The following is a 19714-nucleotide window of genomic DNA, read 5'->3' on the forward strand; positions in this document are numbered from 1 at the left end:
ACACAGTTAAGTATGTAATTAAAGGTTCTGCAATAGTTTAAATTTCCTTTCAAAAATGCTAGCATGATATGTTTCATTTTTTTGTTACTTGGAAAATAATAAAAACTGAAAGTGAAAAAAAAAATCCCCTTACAGAAAATCGAATTATTTTTTCTCATTAAAATAATATCATAGGAAAGTCCAACCAAAGCCTCTATAGTTTTAAGTCCATGATTTAGTGAAAAGATACAGCCATTGTATTAACATTGAGAATAGGCTTAGGTACTTTGCTAAATAGGAATCGAAGTAAGCATATGTTTTGAATTAATCACATGCATAAATGCTGTCTTGATCTAGAGCAAAGCAGCACTTGGCATTAGAGAGAGCAATTTTCTGCAACAAAAGTTAAATGTGGTGTTTAAATTTTGATGGCTCTTATTGACCTTTTCTGTCATTATTATTTATAGCCTACATTATTCTTCATTGTCTAAAATTATCAGTTCATATCAAGTTAATGGCAAAATGCTCAATGCTCTTGGAAATATCTTCTATTTCTTTTTAAACTATTATTCTATTTAAATTATTATTTTAATAAGAGTTGAAACTGTATTACATTTCCTGAGTCATATGTATCATAAATCAAACCCAGAGTCTCATTTCTTTTCCCAAACTACAAGCAGAAATTTGTGACTCCACTCCCAGCCTTCTGTGTGTGTTTTTCAATAATTTTTACCCTAACCACTGAAAAGTGCCAGTAAAATGAATTGCAGTGTTGAATTGCTGTGTTGGATAATGTGAGGAAACCGTCAGTTTTCTTCTGACATTTCTCAAGGGATTCCAATGTCACAAACAGAAAGGAGGGTTAGAATTATGGTATTAGCCTTCAAAGCTGATTATTAATGTGTAATTTATTTCATTTAAATTCACATCCCATGGAAGATGACACACCTAACACCTGATCTTCTGTTACTTGCCCCAGTGATGGGAATAACTTATTCCAACCATGGAATATTTGGTATGGTGTCCTAAAAGGCAAAGGTGGAAAATCTCTCTTGGAGGAGTCATTGCTTACATTTCCAGTGACTTTCCAAACAGCTACATGCATCTGCAAGCATTTATGAGATACACATCCTGCTTTATATCAAAACTGGTGAGATCCACTTAAAAACTTCTCTGAGTTGCACTGAAATCCAAATTTTTGTCTACCCTCAGTGTCAACATTAGATTATATGTTTAAACTACAGTCCTTATGCAGAAATTCCAGCTGTTAAAATGTGAATAATGAAATGATACTATGTATACTGCTTACCATTTTCATTCCATGGTAATAGTTAGCTATTTTAAACACATTCACATCATGAACACTTAAAGAGATGGGTTTATCTTTACCATTGATTTCATGCTGGTTCTCAGGGGAATTGTTAACTACTTTAGTAGCTTTTTCATTGTGATATTGTAATTTGAAAATTCTTCTACATCATCTGGAAGACTTCTATACTGGACAAGTCTCCCTGATCTGAGACTCAGTGGCATTTTACCAAAGGAAGACATGAATACGGAGTCTGGTTTCTGATGTCCTAGTGCTATCACGTCTTGTCCTACACCACAAAAAATTTCAGTTTCTGTTCCCTGTTTAGGATGAAATAGGAGCCATACACTATAAACCATGAAGTATGGATAATATAACTTCTTCAAGTATTGTTTCAAAATATTTTTTTTTCTACACATGATCACTTTACCTAGTTGTTTTGCTGTTTGTTTTTTATATATAAACATTTTCAAATTTGTTGCTTTTTTTTCCATTAATAGACAAGTAAATTTTTATTTTACTGTGGGGAAAAGTGAACAGAAAGCATTAAGACTAGAAAAATACATTAAATTTTTACTTTTCATTTTATTTCTCCACTTCTACATCTCTCTCTGTCAAAACCAAAAATGTGTGTGTTTTTTTTTTTTCCTTTATTGAACTGATTAATTGACAAATAGTTTGGTTGAGATCCCAGAAGACATACTTTTTCATGAGCAACTTTATTTTAATACCTGATTAGAGAACAAATAGCATCAGTCAGATTGTTTTTAGAAATATTTCCTTTACATCATATTTTATGCTAATTATGGCTCCCTAATCCTTTTACATGGTTTCTTTTCCTTCCTAAGTTCACCTTATTTATTTTTTTATACTGTTGACTCAAAATGTTATAGCACTTAGTTTTGAAAAATACCTGGTATGTGATGTTTGAAAAGTATGGAATGGGGCTGATATTTTCACACACACACAGATATTTCTTCATTGTTTGACATTTACCCAACAGCAGAAGAGAATCAGTTACTACTGATGTGCAATTGAAGTTGATACAGCAGAAAATAATATTTCTGCACCACCAGTCTCTGCATAGGATGATTATTTTCTGCTGCATCAGCTTTAAGTTCAGGCACTAAAGTGCCAGGCTTAGGCCAACACAGGAGCTTCTGAAGACGTGAGATTCTGAATGCCTTATTACCTTGTGCCTTTTAGGACCACTACCAAAATTTTGTTTGGTTTTTGCTTGTTATTTTCATTTTGAGGTGGCTTTTTCACTTCAAGTAGACATGAAACAGATGTCTTATTTTTCCACAACTGCATTCAGAGTTACATCCCTTTTTTATGGAAACTCTCTAACTAATGAGAATCTTACTTTTTGAGCAGAAGTGGCAGCAAAATGGCATGTACTATTTAGACAGATGGAAATGTAAGATAGGTATATCAGCTTGGATGATCTGGGGATTAAGGTGGGAATTAAGGTTTGAAGGGAAGAGGTTTGTGGCAAATTCAGGATTAACTGTTTTCAATGAAACACATAGAAATATTCAATTATTCATCAATGAGTTGGAACTAACAACTCCACAGCTTTCCCACTTTTATCTTTTTTCTTTCTATCCTTTTAATTATTTCTTCTTCCACCACCAGTTTTCCACCTCATGCAATGATCAGTACCTCTTCTACTTCTTTGTTCCTTGTACATATATTGTGGCTTTTTAAAAAGAGCATAATTGTCATGAGTGGAGCTAACTGAAGAAAAGGGAACATCAGTTTTGCTTTGGGGGCAATTGTACTTGCTTGGGAAGAGAGAGATTCGCAAGTTTTAGGGTGGGATGGGTGGACATAAGTGAGTGATCTGATGGGGAGTGAAAAACACAGCTTTGCAGAGAGCAGACCTAATCAGGTTTCTGTGTCTCTCAAAAGCAAAACTTTCTAGGGACAAAGATTCATATGTTACAATGCCATGAAATTAAATTAATTGTAAACAATAATAGAAAAAAAGAACCTGCTATAATGACATAAGGACTAAAAGAACTACATATAACTAAATAAGGACTACCAGGACATAGTGGAAAGGGAAATTTCTTATCAACTTTTCCTTATTTCTAATTTTTCCAGTATAGATATATTGAGGGTTATTTGTTTGTTGGGGTTTTGTTTGTTTGTTTGTTTCTGTGCAAATGCAGATTTATTCTGCCTTATAGTCTAGTAAAACCAGATTTTTATGGTTAAAAAGTATCTTGGATCTCTTTTAGAATGTATGCTGTGAGGGAGAGATTCACACAGAACCTCCTCAAAATTCAGGTGGATTTGGCGTCCTGGGTATTTGGGTTATTTTATGTCTCACAAAACATTGCCTTAGTATATTAGCAATGTGAAGCTGAGATTGGTTTACTGAACAGGTAAGTTACATTTATCCAGTATGTTCTTACCATCTGCATTTCAGTAGCCTTTTGAGTGAAACTGTTACACAGAACTGAAACTGCTAGACTACCATGTTTATTAATAATGTACTTCATGGTTGGGCGGCATATTGTATATGATACTTCCATAGTTTTCTTTCTATTTGACTTCTCATTCTCCCCCATTACTGTTGTGTGTTGTGCTTTTTTGTTAATATATAATTTTAAAAATGTTTATGCTCTCATTTCATCTTTTAATCAGATAACAATATTTGTTGGACTTTTTTGAGAAAGTTGAGACAAAAGGAGAAGTGCAAATGAAAATTTAAATGGATTTTTTTTTTTCTCAGCCTTGAAACCCTTACACAGACAAATTAAACTAATTTGCCAATATTCTTTTTATACTGATATTCTGTTATATCCACTGCAGAAATCACTTCTACTCTGAAAACAAAAAAAATGGGGATTAATTCCTGAACATACTTTTATGAAGAAGAGATATAAAACCACCAGGAAAAGATAACACAGGATGATATATTTAACAACTACTGGAAAAAATGTTTAAAGAAGGAAAACACATTCCATGGCTAGATATCTATTTAATGTTTAGATAATTTGGAGAAAAGAGAGAGGAATCTTCACTCCTTACTCCCACAAAGTTGAAAAAAACATAATTTTAGTGCATATTTTACTGATTCTTTTTGAGAAGTGCACACACAAAGCTGGTTTGTAGAAACCCAGGGAATTTTTACTAGTACATCAACGTGCAACCATAATTGTGTTTTCTCCCTAATGAAGTCAATCCATTACAAAGATAAAATAAAGTTAAAGCTTGTCTCTAAGGACATTTTCTTTGCCTGTAGGGTTTATGCTTTTTTATGTGATTTCTTTTTTTTTAAAGGATCATCTGTTTCAACTGGAATCGCACAAATTTGAGAAAGGACGAGGCAGATGCCCTTTTGACCCCAGTTCTTCCTTCACCTCCATCTTAATTGGTAATGATCTTCATGTCACAAGCTTCACGGTCCTGTCAATCTGTCTTTCTGAGTTTCTTTCTTCAACACACCAAGGTGTTGTCAGCCTTCCATTGCAGCCTTCCACATGTCACACTTAATCCTCATGATGCTGCCCACATTAATATTACATCCCAGGCACCTTTAACTCCAGCAAGGGTGTCTCACTGAAGTGGGTAGATGTTATATGACATGTGCCATCCTGAAGAGGTAGTTGATTGTTGTGTAATTTTGGAAATAATAATTTTCTGTTTTCCTTCAAAGCAAAACAATATGTCTAGTTCAGTCTTTTACACCATTGAGACAAATACACAAAATTTACTAATTTTCATCTACTGAGATGTAATCTGTGTAACAAGCATATTGTAAAAATGTGAATTTAACTGTTTTTACATCAAGCATTTATTTTTTATAAGAATTATAGCTTTTGAGATCAAAATAGTTTTTTTTCAATGCTGCCTTCTAACAAAACCTTCGAAATCTGGTATTTTTCTGTTAAGACAATTGATCTTATATTTGAAAGTTATAAAAATAAAATTCAGTCTAAGTCCTGCAGTGCCAGAAATCTGTGCTGAGATAGTGTACCTCTGTGTCTTGTTGGTAAGTGTATCCCTGTAGGGCTAAGACCTTTGCAATTGTAGTATAGTAAACCATATGTTTTTTTTCCTGTAAAATGTTTTCCTGAAAATATTTTGAGAGACCAAACAAACACAATCTTGGTTATATTATAACATACTGACTAAATATAGACTGCAACAGTAGGTAAAGGGTAAAACTTAGGGAGTAACACAATGATTTCTGATTTTAGAGAACATAAATAAGACGAAAACTGAGCATTTGAAAGGAATAGTCATTAAAAGAAATAACTAGAAAAAAAAAAAAAGAGGCTGAAGATCAAATAAATTTTCAACTTTTCAGGGATAAAAAAGAGGATTTTAGGGCCCTTTGGTATTTGACTTCATGTCTTAAAGTTGGATTTTAAAATCAGACATCTGAAGTCTCTGTTAACTACAATTATATAGCTTGCTCATGGTGCTGAGAAAGTATTGGTGATGAGAGACACATGTAGTTTTACATGCTAGGTTTATTTGTTCATTTATATCAACAAATTACTTATAAGAAGAATCATCACAAGCAATGCCAAGCCTTTCAAATTGCAGCAATTCATTAAAATATTGTTCATTCCCATTATAAAATATTACAGCTCAAATTCTTAAGAGTTAGTGAGTTAAGAAGTCATGAAAGAATCATACAAAAATGCTGTATTTTGCTTGACCTTCTGAAATCCATGAAGAACAGATTGCTACGCTTTTATTCCACCCTTTTTTTGAAATTGTTTCTACAGATTTTAACAGATTCCAGTCTTAGTACAGCCTGGGAACAAAGACTCACCCCATGGAATTTGCTGTAGGCCTGAAACCTCGTGGTCTAATCTCAAAGTCCTTCTCAACCTTTCCTTAGCCAGAACTAAGTAAATAAATTAACTTGATCATGTTCCTACTGTGAGATCAATGTGAATTTTATTTGCTTAAATGGAAGCCAGATTGTCCCACCAGACTACTGGTTAGTCCCTGTGTTTCTGGCCTATTCAATAATTTGCTTGGATTATGGGAGGATCTATGAATTCTCATATCTCTGAAAGATAAATCGATTAAATAAGCCCTTCATTGACAAATGTTGATCAGAATCTTGGACATCCACTGACAATGACTTAGAAAATCAATCTCACAAACCTAAAAATTCTGTAATGTGTTAAGATTAACAGGAGAACATAACACATTTTTATCTGATCACTGATGCAACACAAAAAAATGGCCAAAATTTCACCTCTTCCTCAAAACTAGTATGACCTGAGAAAGCTATTTAGAGGCTGTTTTTCTAGGTCTTCATTGGAAATCTGTAATTACAAATGATCATAGAATTTTATTTTAAAAGCATAACAAAAAATTTTGAAATACTTTATTATTTCATTTTTACTGTTATACTTTTTATAATACTAAAATGAAATACTTCCAACTCTTTGGAAAAATATCCTAAAGAAGTTTGCATTTCCATGTATTCTACTATATTATACTAACTTCTACGGACCAGACACATAGTTTACAGAATAAATAAAATTAATGCTGCTCCTTATATTCCAGAATGTATAGCCTGTATCTCTGTAGGTATCCATTTGAAAAGGATAGAAGACACAGATGCAAACACAGTTAATATTAAAAATTCTTGTAACTAACATGTGAAAATGAGAATAGGACCTTCAATGCTAAGTGTACTCTGAAGAAAGGGATGCTCCTTCATTCAGGTGAGCCCTGACTCCAGTTCTTGGTGGCCATGATCCTATGACAGGAGATGACAGCTGCACCATGTACCCTCAAAGACTGGTCTTCCAGACTTTCCTCCAACACTTGGAGGTCACCTTCCTCTTCATAAACTCCAGTTTTTTAGAAAGTGAAATCCACTCCTGGTGTGGAGTCAGCGTGGCCTTGGAGGCTGCACCCCAGAGCTGCCTCCACTCTCCCGTGCAGGTTCAGCCAATATGCATGTCCTTGAAAAGGTTTTATGCAAACCTGTTAGAAAAGACTTTCAAATCCCAGCATCCTCTTCTTCCTAACCAAACAATTCAAAACCTGCTTCCACCTCTGAAACTCACATTAATACAGCTGCCTACACCAGCATGGCTATTGACTAACTGTGAGGATCAGACTACGGAGGAAAATTTACATAGCTCTGATAAAAGTTTAAAAGCTTTTAAAATCTTGATCTTGCAAGATCATTTGCAGCAACTCTAATTGGAACCAGGTTTATATAAATTAATTTAGGAAGAAAGAGAATCTCTTTTTCTGTATCTCTTCATGTATTTCAACACATCAGTTAAAATACCCAATAGTTCGTGACTTGGCTTTAAAACTAAATATTCATGCTATCATAAGTTTATTACAGGTTGTCTGACCCAGTGGTAAAGTAGCTTGTGATGAATTCTTCAATTTATGGACAATTAACTTTTAGTAATTTATTGTCAGCATCAGGAAACAAAATAGATGTTGAATGAAAAACAGGCTGAATACAATGTACGTGTTTAGATAAACTGCATATAAAACTTTTGGACTTAAATTTCTAATGAACTCTCCCATCTGCTTCCAATAGACAAAACTATTTTTGATATCAGATCACGCACACCAATTAACTTAGATCACACTAGCTCTTAAAATATGAGAAATTAGTTCATGTCTATGTTTTCTTACCTGCAATATGTCATGAGCAAGTGGTGGAAAACGTAAACTATATTTTAATACATTTTCTGTCCAGGGAATCCATTCCAACAATATGTTCTGATTTTACAATTTTAAAACAGGTTCATGAGTTTGTGTCTTTTCTTTCACTCTAGGCAATGAATTAAAATAAATACATATTCTCTCAAAACAGAAGACACAATACTTGAGTGACTGACAGAAAATACAAATATATGGAGAAAGTTTACCAGTTAAACAATAACTAATTTATTTTGAATTTGTTGTGTGTGGGTTTTTTTTGGTTTTTTTTTTTTTTTGTTTGCTTGTTTGTTTGTTTTTTTCCTACTGTGAAAAGTACCACTTGCTAAAAATGTGAATTGGCATCCTGATTTTAGTTGTCATGTGAGTAATAACTGGCTGACAGTCAAATAAATGCATGAAAGGTGCTGGTTATGTTCCACTCATTACGTTCTACTCCTTCACTCATAACAGAGCTAGTCCACTTTGAAGAAAGTGATGTAATGGGGACTTCACACAAAAATATCTACTGTTGAATTAGAGTTTATATTTGTATCACCTTCCAGTTTGACACAGGTACGCAAAACATACCAATAACAAACAAAGGAAATCCACTTCAAAGGTGGAAGGAGCCGATTTACAGAAATCCCTTGTATATATTAAGTTTTTTAAAATAAATCACATGCTTCAATCTGTTTTATTTTAAGGGTTGTCATCTAGGAATTCTTGATTTTAGGAGAAAAATTTTGTATTGATTTTATTAATCATTTTGACCCTGAAGAAATGGGCAAAAATGAAGTTGTCTTTTAGGTGGGCGCAACTGAACTTGATGTATTTGTTTGTGTGAAAAAAATGCTGGCTAAAAAATATTCATGTATCATTTGAGCTAAAAGTGTTTTTTTCATGTCCATGGGATTTTTTTCTTTTTTTTAAGGAGAGAAAAATAAATTTTCTATTCTTATTTTAGCAGGATTAACCAGGCTGTGTTAAAATTAAACTTTAAGCAATTGATTTGTCAAATACATACAGAGCTGGGGTTAGACTGGAAGAAGGAAGGATTGGTGAAGTTCTGTGAAGTTGCTCGATTTGCAGTTGATTTTCCGCTGGAAGATACTGGTTTATCAGTGTGATGTGCAGCTGTATAAAATCCTGCAACCAAGACAGGAGTAGCTTTTCAACAGAGGAAAAAGAGTAGAAATCTTGCCAGGATTTTTCAAACCTTAACCTCAGGCTGTCTCTAAATCTAGAATTAGTCAGCACCTGTAAAAACCTAGCACTGTTCAAAATTTGTAACATAGATTTCAATGATGTGCAAAAGGGTACTGAATAGAAAAAATAGAAGACTCTCTTAATGTCAAAAGTGCAAAAGATCTCAGAACTATATTGAATATTCTTGTGCTGGGATCTTTGCCAGTCACACTCATCAGTATCGTGTCATCACTTCCCTTAAGTGACCTGTCCGCCCACATTCAATACTTGTCTTTTGTTTAGTTTAGTAACACTACAGGGTAAAAAATCAGATTTAATTTCTGTGTCTGTACAATATATTTCATGGAACAATATCCATCCAAGATTGGAACTTTCATTTTCTCCCCCCAGGATCTCACAGATTATAACAGTGGTAACTTCCTCGGTGTATAGTTGGATGCCATACCAGTAGGCTGATTAAGTACACTGACATTTTATACCTATGTCAAGCAGAAGGAATAGGTTTTATACCCAAAATTTTGAACATCTGGACTTGTAAATGTCAACTCTACTCACTAGCAATATGTGACAAATCATTTACCCTACACTGATACATTTTTCAAGATTCACTATGGTTTTGAAAGGATAAAAGCATTGTGTTTTTTATTATGCATCACCATAATTAAATAAAACCTCACCCACTCTGAGATATTTTTCCAACAATATTCTTAAAGTGGGATTTACAACTCATGTAACTCATCAATTAGAGTTGTGAAAAATTTTTGGAACACATTTCAGAACCACTGGTAATTCTGTTTTTTAAGCAGCTCTGTATTGTTTAAAAAATAAATTAGTTTGGGGTAACCTTAATTTCTACTGATGCTATAATTTCTATTTTCTTCTCATTTCACTTGCCAATATTGTAAATCACCCACTATGTATTTTATAAGGCAATATACATTCCTTATATGGTGAAACCTAAGACGAAACTACACTCAGATCCAAATCAGCAGAGATCCCTGAACCAGCCCCAGCTGCCAAACTGCAAACTTTTCAGAATCATTATTCAGACTTATGGTGCCATTCAATTCATATATATCTCTTAAGAGAAACAAAATTCACACTTTTAAGAGAAACAAACACACAGAATTATTGCTTTTGGTATAATGCTTTATAAATGTTATTTAAATGGATCATTCATGTTTATTTTGATTAGGGGGTAGGAAGTCGTGTCACTTAAACCTCCATTCAGATTAGCCACAAACTGGAAATAGTTCATTTCCCTCTCTTTGTGTCGTTTAATTCCTGCTGCGTTATTTTCTAACATAAGGATGCCACCTAGTGACAATAACTGTTTGCTTCCTAAACTGGGCCTAAAAAAAATTCTATAGTAATCTAAGTCCACAAGGATATGGAATATATTACTCTTAATGCTTGATTAGTTAAGGGAAATTTCACCCATGCATAACTAAGAGTTGGAATTATTACTGATATTTCACTAAAGAAAAGTATATCTGCTGGCACAATTTTAGATGGGTCAGATAAAGTTAAGCTGGATTTTTGAGCATATGCATGATCTAGTTGTTCTTAACTACATACATTTTTTCAACAGTTTTTGGCAATCGCTGAATTATTTCTAATATTTTCCTATGCTCACTTAATTTGTGAATGCCACCTAAACCCTTTGAACATGAGACCAAACTTCTCTTCCCATAAATTTTTCAGGTAGTATTCATCACCAGTTGCCCAGGATGGATGAGATCTCAGGTCTTGTCCCGACGCTGGTGAATATTTTAAGGATATGGAAACAAGTTATTGCTGGGCCACAGAAAAATAAGCTCTTTTTCTCTGTCCACTGAACACCTAAGCACATCTACCAGCAAGTTATATGCAAACTGTAGTTATTTTAGATAAAGTGGAACAGCTCCAGTAGGCTGACTGGACACCCCCCCCAGCTGAACAAAACACATAGTTGATGTCTGTAAATAATTTCTAAGGTATCAAGTACTGCTGCTTATGTGTCCAGTTGGAGAGATAACTGCATCCAGCCCTCCAGTATTTTCATTATGTGCTTCACTAATGAATCTTTTCTTCATCCATGTTCTGTGCAGAGCTAAATCTGATAACTATGCTCAGAAAAAATTCCCCGTTTGAGGTCTAATATGTGGATTCAAGTGTGGTTTAACCTTGTCCTGTATCTATGCAGTGTAGCCCAAATCAGTGGTCTGGTGCAGCTATCCCTATTCTTTTCCTTAGCACTGCACCCTCTGAACCTGCTATTGCATTTTCTTCCCATTTTCTGGCTCCTGTTATTTCTGGCTTCTCATAAACCTAACATGTCCTATCCAGTTCTGGGAACAGCAATTCATTGCTTCTCATTTGGAAGACCAGGGCACATCTGGAAGTGCTCAGAAGCAAACCACTGGTCAGAGTCTTTGCACTGGTGAAAATTTAGGTGCCAGCAGCCCATGAATAAAATTTAAAATTCTTGACCGCCTGCTATTCTAACTCTAAATATTTGCAGTGCTGGTAGGAACAATGCCCGTATGTTCCTTAGATCATATATAACTTACTGACTTGGCTTTTTACTTGAATTTGAGCGAATACTAATGAGCCATGTTTATAATGCAGTGAAATTAATAACTAGAGCATTACAAAATCGCTTTGTTTTGGTTTTGGTTTTGATGTGTGGTCTGCAGGTGGCGAACTTTTTACTGGTCTCTACAGTGACTACTGGGGAAGAGATGCTGCTCTATTTCGCACCATGAATCACATGGCCCATCTGCGAACTGAGCCTGATAGTGAGCGTCTATTGAAAGGTATGGGAAGGAGTAGAAGGAAGAACCAGAGGTGTTTTGGATGACCAGACAATTTCTGTTTAACCAGAAATTTAAAATATATTGTTCATGCATATGTATATCAATTTGGAGATGGATTTGTTTAAACTATCTTTTTCTCCATTAATCTTTTCATGATCCCCCCTGCCAGAATGAACAAATGGAAAACTTTACTTTGATTATATATTGGATTTAACAAGTGGAACTTTTAAATCCTTCAATTTTCACTTGTAAAATTACTTTTAATTTATACTTTAAATATTCTTTAAATATACTTTAAATATTCCTGATATGTCAGATATAATTCAAATAATATTTTAAGATTCTCTATTTAATTAAAGTGAGCTTCTAATTAGAACACAGTAATCTTTCTTCTAGATGAGACCATTTTGTCTTTGTTGCAATAAAACAACTCTATCTTTGCCAAGTTTGTGTAGTAGAGGGATGTCATGCAATAACACAAAATAATAAACATATAGTGATCATCCAGTTAAATGAAACAAAAAGTTAAAGTTAATTTTAAAAAAGAAAATTAAAATGTTGCTCAAGAAAAATATCAAGAAAAATTATGTGCTGGGAGATTTAGAAATTCTTTCACACTCTTCAGTGTGAAATCTAACTGAATTTCAGTGTTGAAACTTCTGTGAAATGAAGAGTCAAAATCTTGATTTGTTTTGTGACAAAATAATTGCAATATTTCATCATAACCGTTACATAATTACTGCTAACTTTTGTCAAGGACAGTCAATAATTGCCAGTTATGGTGACTCATATGGTGAGCATCATCTTTTCAGTGAAAAGGCATACAAGTTCTTTCCCTCAAATTTCAAGGCAGTTTTTGCCTAAATACTCCTCTCCTCTCCTCTCCTCTCCTCTCCTCTCCTCTCCTCTCCTCTCCTCTCCTCTCCTCTCCTCTCCTCTCCTCTCCTCTCCTCTCCTCTCCTCTCCTCTCCCTCTCCCTCTCCCTCTCCCTCTCCCTCTCCCTCTCCCTCTCCCTCTCCCTCTCCCTCTCCCTCTCCCTCTCCCTCTCCCTCTCCCTCTCCCTCTCCCTCTCCCTCTCCCTCTCCCTCTCCCTCTCCCTCTCCTTCTCCTTCTCCTTCTCCATCTCCCTCCCAGAGCTTTTTTGTTATATAAAATAACCTACCAGAGCTTTTTTGTTATATAAATGGCTCTTTGCCCCAGATTGCCATTCCTGCACCTGGTTTGTATGGGATCAGAGATTGTGAGGTGAATATTAGTGCAAGGTTTTTAGCATAATCCAAATTAAAACATATCACCCCAGAGAGCTGGACTGGAAAAAAGTTTTTTTCTTGCACACATACAAAGGAATATTGATTTGTGAATTGGAAGTGTAAGAATAGTTTGACAATAGTGTCTTCCACATGTTCTATAGATACCCACCCACCCACCAAAAAAAAAAAAAAAAAAAAAATCTTATTTCTATCACGTTATTCCCCTTAGGTAGCTCTCTGTCTGACAGATCCCTGATTCTTTAATTCTATTTTCTCTTTATTACCAACTGATTCTCAATATTGAAAAAAAAGGAGTGTTTTAAAAAAACTTGAATTCAATTAATTCTTGTTTTCTTTTAAAGAACCAAAATTTGTTGGCTCATACATGATTCCTGACAATGAAGACCACGAAGATAACAAAGTATATTTCTTCTTTACTGAAAAAGCATTGGAAGCTGAGACAAGTACTCATGCCATATATGCTAGAGTGGGACGTGTATGTGCGGTAAGATCCTTTTTCTGATTTCTCACTTAAATGAAAAAAAAACAAACAACAACTCTCTTTGGTCCTTCTTCCCCAGACAAATATGGCATCTGTTAATATACATGAGAGCAAGTTATAAGTCTGAATGAAAATCCTACATTTAAACAGCCTGAAGCATTAGAAAATCCAAAAGCAATCTGAATCTGGGCTTGAAGCCGAATTTTGCTGAGAGAGGAAGGCAGAGTTCAGGAAACTTGTTATTCAGCTTTGTCTCTCTTTGTGCTATTACATTGTAACAGTAATAGCAGTTGCCTACAGGACACTGTTACCATCCATTTTCTCAATTCAGATCAAGCCGTATTTGCCGTTAGTATTGGCTGTAGTTCCAGGGCCTTCTGACATAAATTGATGTCATTTCACTTTGCTGGTGACAGGACCAGCCCAGACACCTGTCGTCTCTGACATTCCCACTTGCTTTCCTATTCTGTCAACAAGGAAGAGACTTAACTCACCTGTACTTGTGGAGGATCCATGGCTATCCTTTCAAATAGCTGGCTTTTGCAGCCATCTGGACAGGATAGGAGACAATGGACACAGACTGAAATACATTAAATTCTATCTGAACATAAGAAAATGATTTTTTACTGCCAGGGTGGTTGAACACTGACACAGGTTGCCCAGAGTTTCCAGACTTGGAAATAATCAAAACCTGAGTGGACACAGGTCTGACAACTTGCTGAGCAACTCACTTGTGGAAACTTACTTTGAGCAGGTTGATTGGCTCAAACAATCTTCAGACATCCCTGCTAAATTCAACTGTTCTGTGATTCTATAATCTCTTTCTCATGTATGAACCATAGGAGATGCGTGTCAGCCACCTATAAAGTGTTTTATAGTGAGTAGCTAACCACTGATTTCATTTCATTTCATCTGTCATTCTTCTTCTCAACAGCAACAAAGGAAAAACATGTGGATAGGAAACTACAAAAAAGGATTGAAGTGCCCAGCAAATTATTGCAACCAGGCATAATGTTTACCAGAAAGAGCAGAAAAGTCATGAGGCGAGACCTTGCTTCCCCCAGCTACCCCGCACAATTATCCATTTCCCGCTCAAGCCACGTTCCTTGTGTGTTAATCCCATCTATTTTTGGCTCCCTGGCCACACACACAAGAAGAAGATGTCAGGCAGTCACTGGAGAGGAGCACTGTTAACTTATGATCTCCCAGATTAAGCTGCCCGTCATTAGACCCCTCTGAACAATTGTAAAAGTTCACGTGCATTTGTTTTCTATTAATTGAACTGTTAATTGCAAGGTTGATGAGAGGAGATCTCCCTTTCCCAGTGGGACTACATCTGCTTCATTAAGGGAAGGAATGAGAAGTTTATTTCTTAGGATCTGATTAAGTTCCTGAAAAAAAATTGCATTCTTCCCTCCTAACTGTAGGGGATACATTCCTAAATCTGTCACACAAAAAGCAAGATACAAGTTAAAAACCTTCTGTCACTTCAACGTATAGTATGTGTCACATATGCTCACCAGCATACTTCCTATTAACAGTTCTTAAGGAGTGTTCATGTATAACTTAAAACATCTAAAGTATGCAAAATACCAAATTGCAGCCTAAGCCCTTAATATTCACAAAGCCAGTTGGCTTTCTGAACTCAAATATGCATCAAGATCTGAAGTAGAATTCTTTGGCCTATGTTCTAGTAGATGTCTGAATAGATTACTTTAACAGTCTCTCTAGTCTGAAATACATCTATCTAAATGTCTTAGCTCTAGACATGGGCTAAACTAAAATCCTGCTGAATCTCTGTGTTTGTAAGATCTCAATAGGAAGCTGAGAAAAACAATTTATTTCAGTAGCTTAGGGTGACATTGTGAAAGGTGTTTTGCAGGCCAGATATGGAGCCTTCAACAGTCAGTTACACAGTCTACCTGAACATAAGGCCATAGCTTTGAGGATGCTACTCAAAGGTTACAGAGTCCAACTACTATGTAGTACTAAATGCCCCCTTTTCTTGACAGTCTGAGTCATAAAAGCAATAAAAAGATTACACTGCCACAGCAAAGCAGGAATTATTTAAAATTTTTGAGAAATTGTTAGAACACCAAGTAGACACTTCCATCTGTATCAGCTCTACAGGTAGACTCAGGGCTTCAGTTTCCAAATGTGTTGATCTAATCCTTCACTGAGGTCCTACAGCAAAGTTAAACTTTGCTAATGTACTCAGTAGATCCAGTTAATGAAAATGAGAAATAAAAAAGCTTTGCAACAGCTGTATCATCAAAACTTTCCATGGATGTGGTACAGAATTAAAAAATTCTTATAAACCCACAGCTCTTACTGAGACCTGGATTTGATCAGTGCAATTCTACTTGAAAACTGACTCCAGAGAAATTACACTAGTAATAGACTGTGGTTTGGCAATGCATGCTTTTGACATTAAAATATACAATAAGCAGATAATTCAGCAGAGATGTTTGTATTTCTAGACTTACTAATTCAAATTACCACCAACATTATTTTCTTTCTCTGCAGAATGATATGGGAGGCCAGCGAATGCTCGTGAATAAATGGAGCACTTTCCTCAAAACCAGACTAGTTTGCTCTGTACCTGGGAGAAACGGAATTGATACGCATTTTGATGAATTAGGTAAACATCCTAGACTGCAACAAAATTATAACCATCATACAAAACATATACTTTCATGATAACACACCTTACCATCACATACTATTCTTGTATTCATTAACAGGGAATGGTTGTTAATGTTTTGTTTCCAACGTATAATATATTCTATAACATACGGAGCTGATTATCATCAATTATGCCTTTATAATTACATTGTTTTTAAAGATTGCTTTTAAAATATGTGTAAAAATAAATAACGTGTATGAGCAAAATGGGATTACACTTTAAACAAGCAATGAATTTTCTCTTTTGGGGATGAGAAAAATTGTTTGACAACAATAACACTGCATTCAAATTTTACAGAGGATGTGTTTCTGCTGCAAACTCGTGATAACAAAAATCCAGTGATATTTGGCCTCTTCAATACCACAAGGTAAACAACTAGAAGATATAATAGAAGCAATAGAGGAATGTTTGAACAGCCTATTGAAGAGATAGACACTTCATGATAAATATCCCTTAGCAAATACATAGCAAAGAGTTTAATCCCTATTCTATTCACAGTGGGCATCCTTATTTATGTAAAAACTGCCCTATGACACTCAAAGGCTCAAAATCTCAATCAGTGATCCAGTCTATCTGGATCAAAAACTAACTAAATGTTTCCCTACTTGAAAATTTTGTAGTGTCAAAGTCTACGCAGTTCTGCATGCTTATAAGAGCAGCCTATCAGAGCCCCTTGTCTTCCTTTAAGAGCTCCGCTGTAATTTGAGTTAAAGTAGATAGCAGCTTAAATTCCTACTAACCTCTTAGTGAAGCCTAAAATATGAGCTGTGATGTTGCTGGTGGGCTCCTTTTCCACTGCAGTGGAAGCACACAGTACCCATTTCTTGGAGATCCAATCGTTCAGGATGTAACTGGCAGAGAAGAGCAAATGTGTTTTTGCCACTATTTCACTCTCATTATTGATTTTTTTTGGAACAAAGAAAGGCAGATCTGGTCCTCTAGGGATGCAAGCACTTAGCATTTCCTACTGGCTTCCCATGCCAGTAGAGAAAGGTGGACACCTAATTAAAATGACCTGGATCACCTTCCGGAGTCTTCAGAGATAGTTTCTTTGTAGCGAGAACTGATGCTTCTTTAAACAATAATGAATTGCTTCTCCAGTACTAAGTGAATAAAATTTAAAAGTAAATAAGATACTTTTATGTGGTTTGATCTGCATAATTGTAATGATCTAATAACACCAACCAACATTCCCAAACAATATGAACAGACTCCTGTTCATTTCAGTCAGCACTGGTTGATTCCCATTTTTCCAAATAACAACAGGAAAAATCTTAGAAAAGAAAAGTGGTTTACTGTTTAAGTCCCTAATCAAAGACATATAAGACCTGGGTTCAGTTTGCTGTACTTCCTCGATACTCATAAAAAAGTAATTTAGAGTCTGGGCTCACCATCTTCAAATTTTGGGATACCAACGCTGAGCTTCCTCAGAGAATGCTCTAAATATAGATACATATAAAGACTTTCTGAAGAACATTGGACTCAGCAGTTATAAGAAAAACATGTTATAAGAAAAACAAGTTTTTTCTCCTTGAATACTGTTGAAATGTGACTTATTTTTAATCACATAATAATACCAGTATTATATGTACAGAATATGTCATATTGCTTTAATAATGTCCTTGAATTTTACTTCATAGCAATATATTTAGGGGATATGCTATATGTGTTTACCATATGGCAAGTGTCCGAGCAGCTTTCAATGGACCATATGCTCATAAAGAAGGACCTGAATATCACTGGGCTCTATATGAAGGAAAAGTACCTTATCCTAGGCCTGGTTCAGTAAGTACAATCTATTCTCCGTTGCTTTGCTATGTAAATGAATTCAGGAAGAAAAAGCAGACTGCTACTAACATACAAATATTCCTGACTTCATAGTACAGGATATAATTGTTTGAATATATATAATAAGGTCTCTAGTATTTCTGGACATAATTTTAATCAAGTACTGGAGCTATACATTTCCAAAAGGAAAATAGTGGAATTAGGCATACAAGGGTTTTCAAAATTTGGATTAGGATGCTAAGGTTCCAAAGTTTGATGCCCAGGCAACAGGAGTAGAAACTGGTGCCTATAGAAGGTAGGTCAGATGCTGTATTCAGAGCAGTAAGTGCATCACTTGGGAAGAAATCTCACTTTCTATTGAACCTAGAATAATTGTTCTCCTAAATTTGGCTACTGACATCTGTTTTGTGTTTTGTTTGTTTGTTTTGTTTTGTTTTGTTTTTATTTTGTATTTCAATCTTGATAACTTTAATCTAATTGCCAAAAAATTAAATAAAAAAACCCAGATTTCTTTAAGTGCATTAAGTGAACAATGAGTTTTTTTCCTAATGGAACTTTCTGTACAACAAATTACCTCTACTGACTTGACTGGCTAGGAACAACCCCAGGTTCCAGTATAAGCTGGGGAATGACCTATTAGAGAGCAGCATAGTGGAAAGGGACCTGGGGGTCCTGGTGGACAGCAGGATGACCATGAGCGAGCACTGTGGCCTTGTGGCCAGGAAGGCAAATAGCATCCTGGGGCATATTAGAAGGGGGGTGGTTAGTAGGTCGGCAGAGGTTCTCCTCCCCCTCTACTCTGCCCTGGTGAGACCACATCTGTCCACATCTGACCACATTGTGTCCAGTTCTGGGATCCTCAGTTCCAGAAGGACAGGGAACTGCTGGAGAGAGTCCAGCGCAGGGCAACAAAGATGATTAAGTGAGTGGAGCATCTCCCTTATGAGGAAAGGCTGAGGGACCTGGGTCTCTTTAGTTTGGAGGAGACTGAGGAGTGACCTTATTAATGTTTACAAATATATAAAGGTGAGTGTCATGAAGATTGAGCCAAGCTCTTCTTGGTGACAACCAATGGTAAGACAAGGGGTAATGGGTTCAAACTGGAACACAGGAGGTTCCACTTAAATTTGAGAAGAAGCTTCTTCTCAGTAAGGGTAACAGAACACTGGAACAGGCTGCCCAGAGGAGTTGTAGAGTCTTCTTCTCTGGAGACATTAAAAACCTATCTGGACACATTCCTGTATAGCCTCAACTGGGTGTTCCTGCTCCGTCAGGGGGATTGAACTAGATGATTTTTTGAGGTCCCTTCCAATCCCTGACATTCTGTGATTCAGTGACTTCAGAAAACAAAGCCAAGATGAACTTGAAACATATACCTATATTTACATAAAAATATATATATTTAATATACATGCAATATTACCAAATGTAAATATGTTTACTACTGGAAAGAATCAGCTTACACAAGGCAATTCACTTTCCTATTGCCTGCTGAAAGTGTTAAAGGAAGAAAGAACTAAAGATGATCCACTATTTCAA

General features: G+C 35.5%; 1 protein-coding gene across 1 annotated transcript in view; it reads left to right on the plus strand.

The window, feature by feature from the left end:
* SEMA3E (semaphorin 3E) overlaps positions 1-19714 on the plus strand; it is a gene marked incomplete at its 3' end in the record, with an annotated part of 162731 nt that overhangs the window by 25776 nt on the left and 117241 nt on the right. Inside the window, exons 4-9 of the mRNA XM_082074888.1 lie at positions 4583-4676; positions 11830-11949; positions 13562-13704; positions 16228-16342; positions 16685-16754; positions 18028-18172. Of these exons, the coding sequence (XP_081931014.1) occupies positions 4583-4676; positions 11830-11949; positions 13562-13704; positions 16228-16342; positions 16685-16754; positions 18028-18172 (687 nt within the window). The remainder of the gene's footprint in view (positions 1-4582; positions 4677-11829; positions 11950-13561; positions 13705-16227; positions 16343-16684; positions 16755-18027; positions 18173-19714) is intronic.

This window comes from Streptopelia decaocto, assembly GCF_964273445.1.
Source record: "Streptopelia decaocto genome assembly, chromosome: 1".
Classification (NCBI taxonomy): domain Eukaryota; kingdom Metazoa; phylum Chordata; class Aves; order Columbiformes; family Columbidae; genus Streptopelia; species Streptopelia decaocto.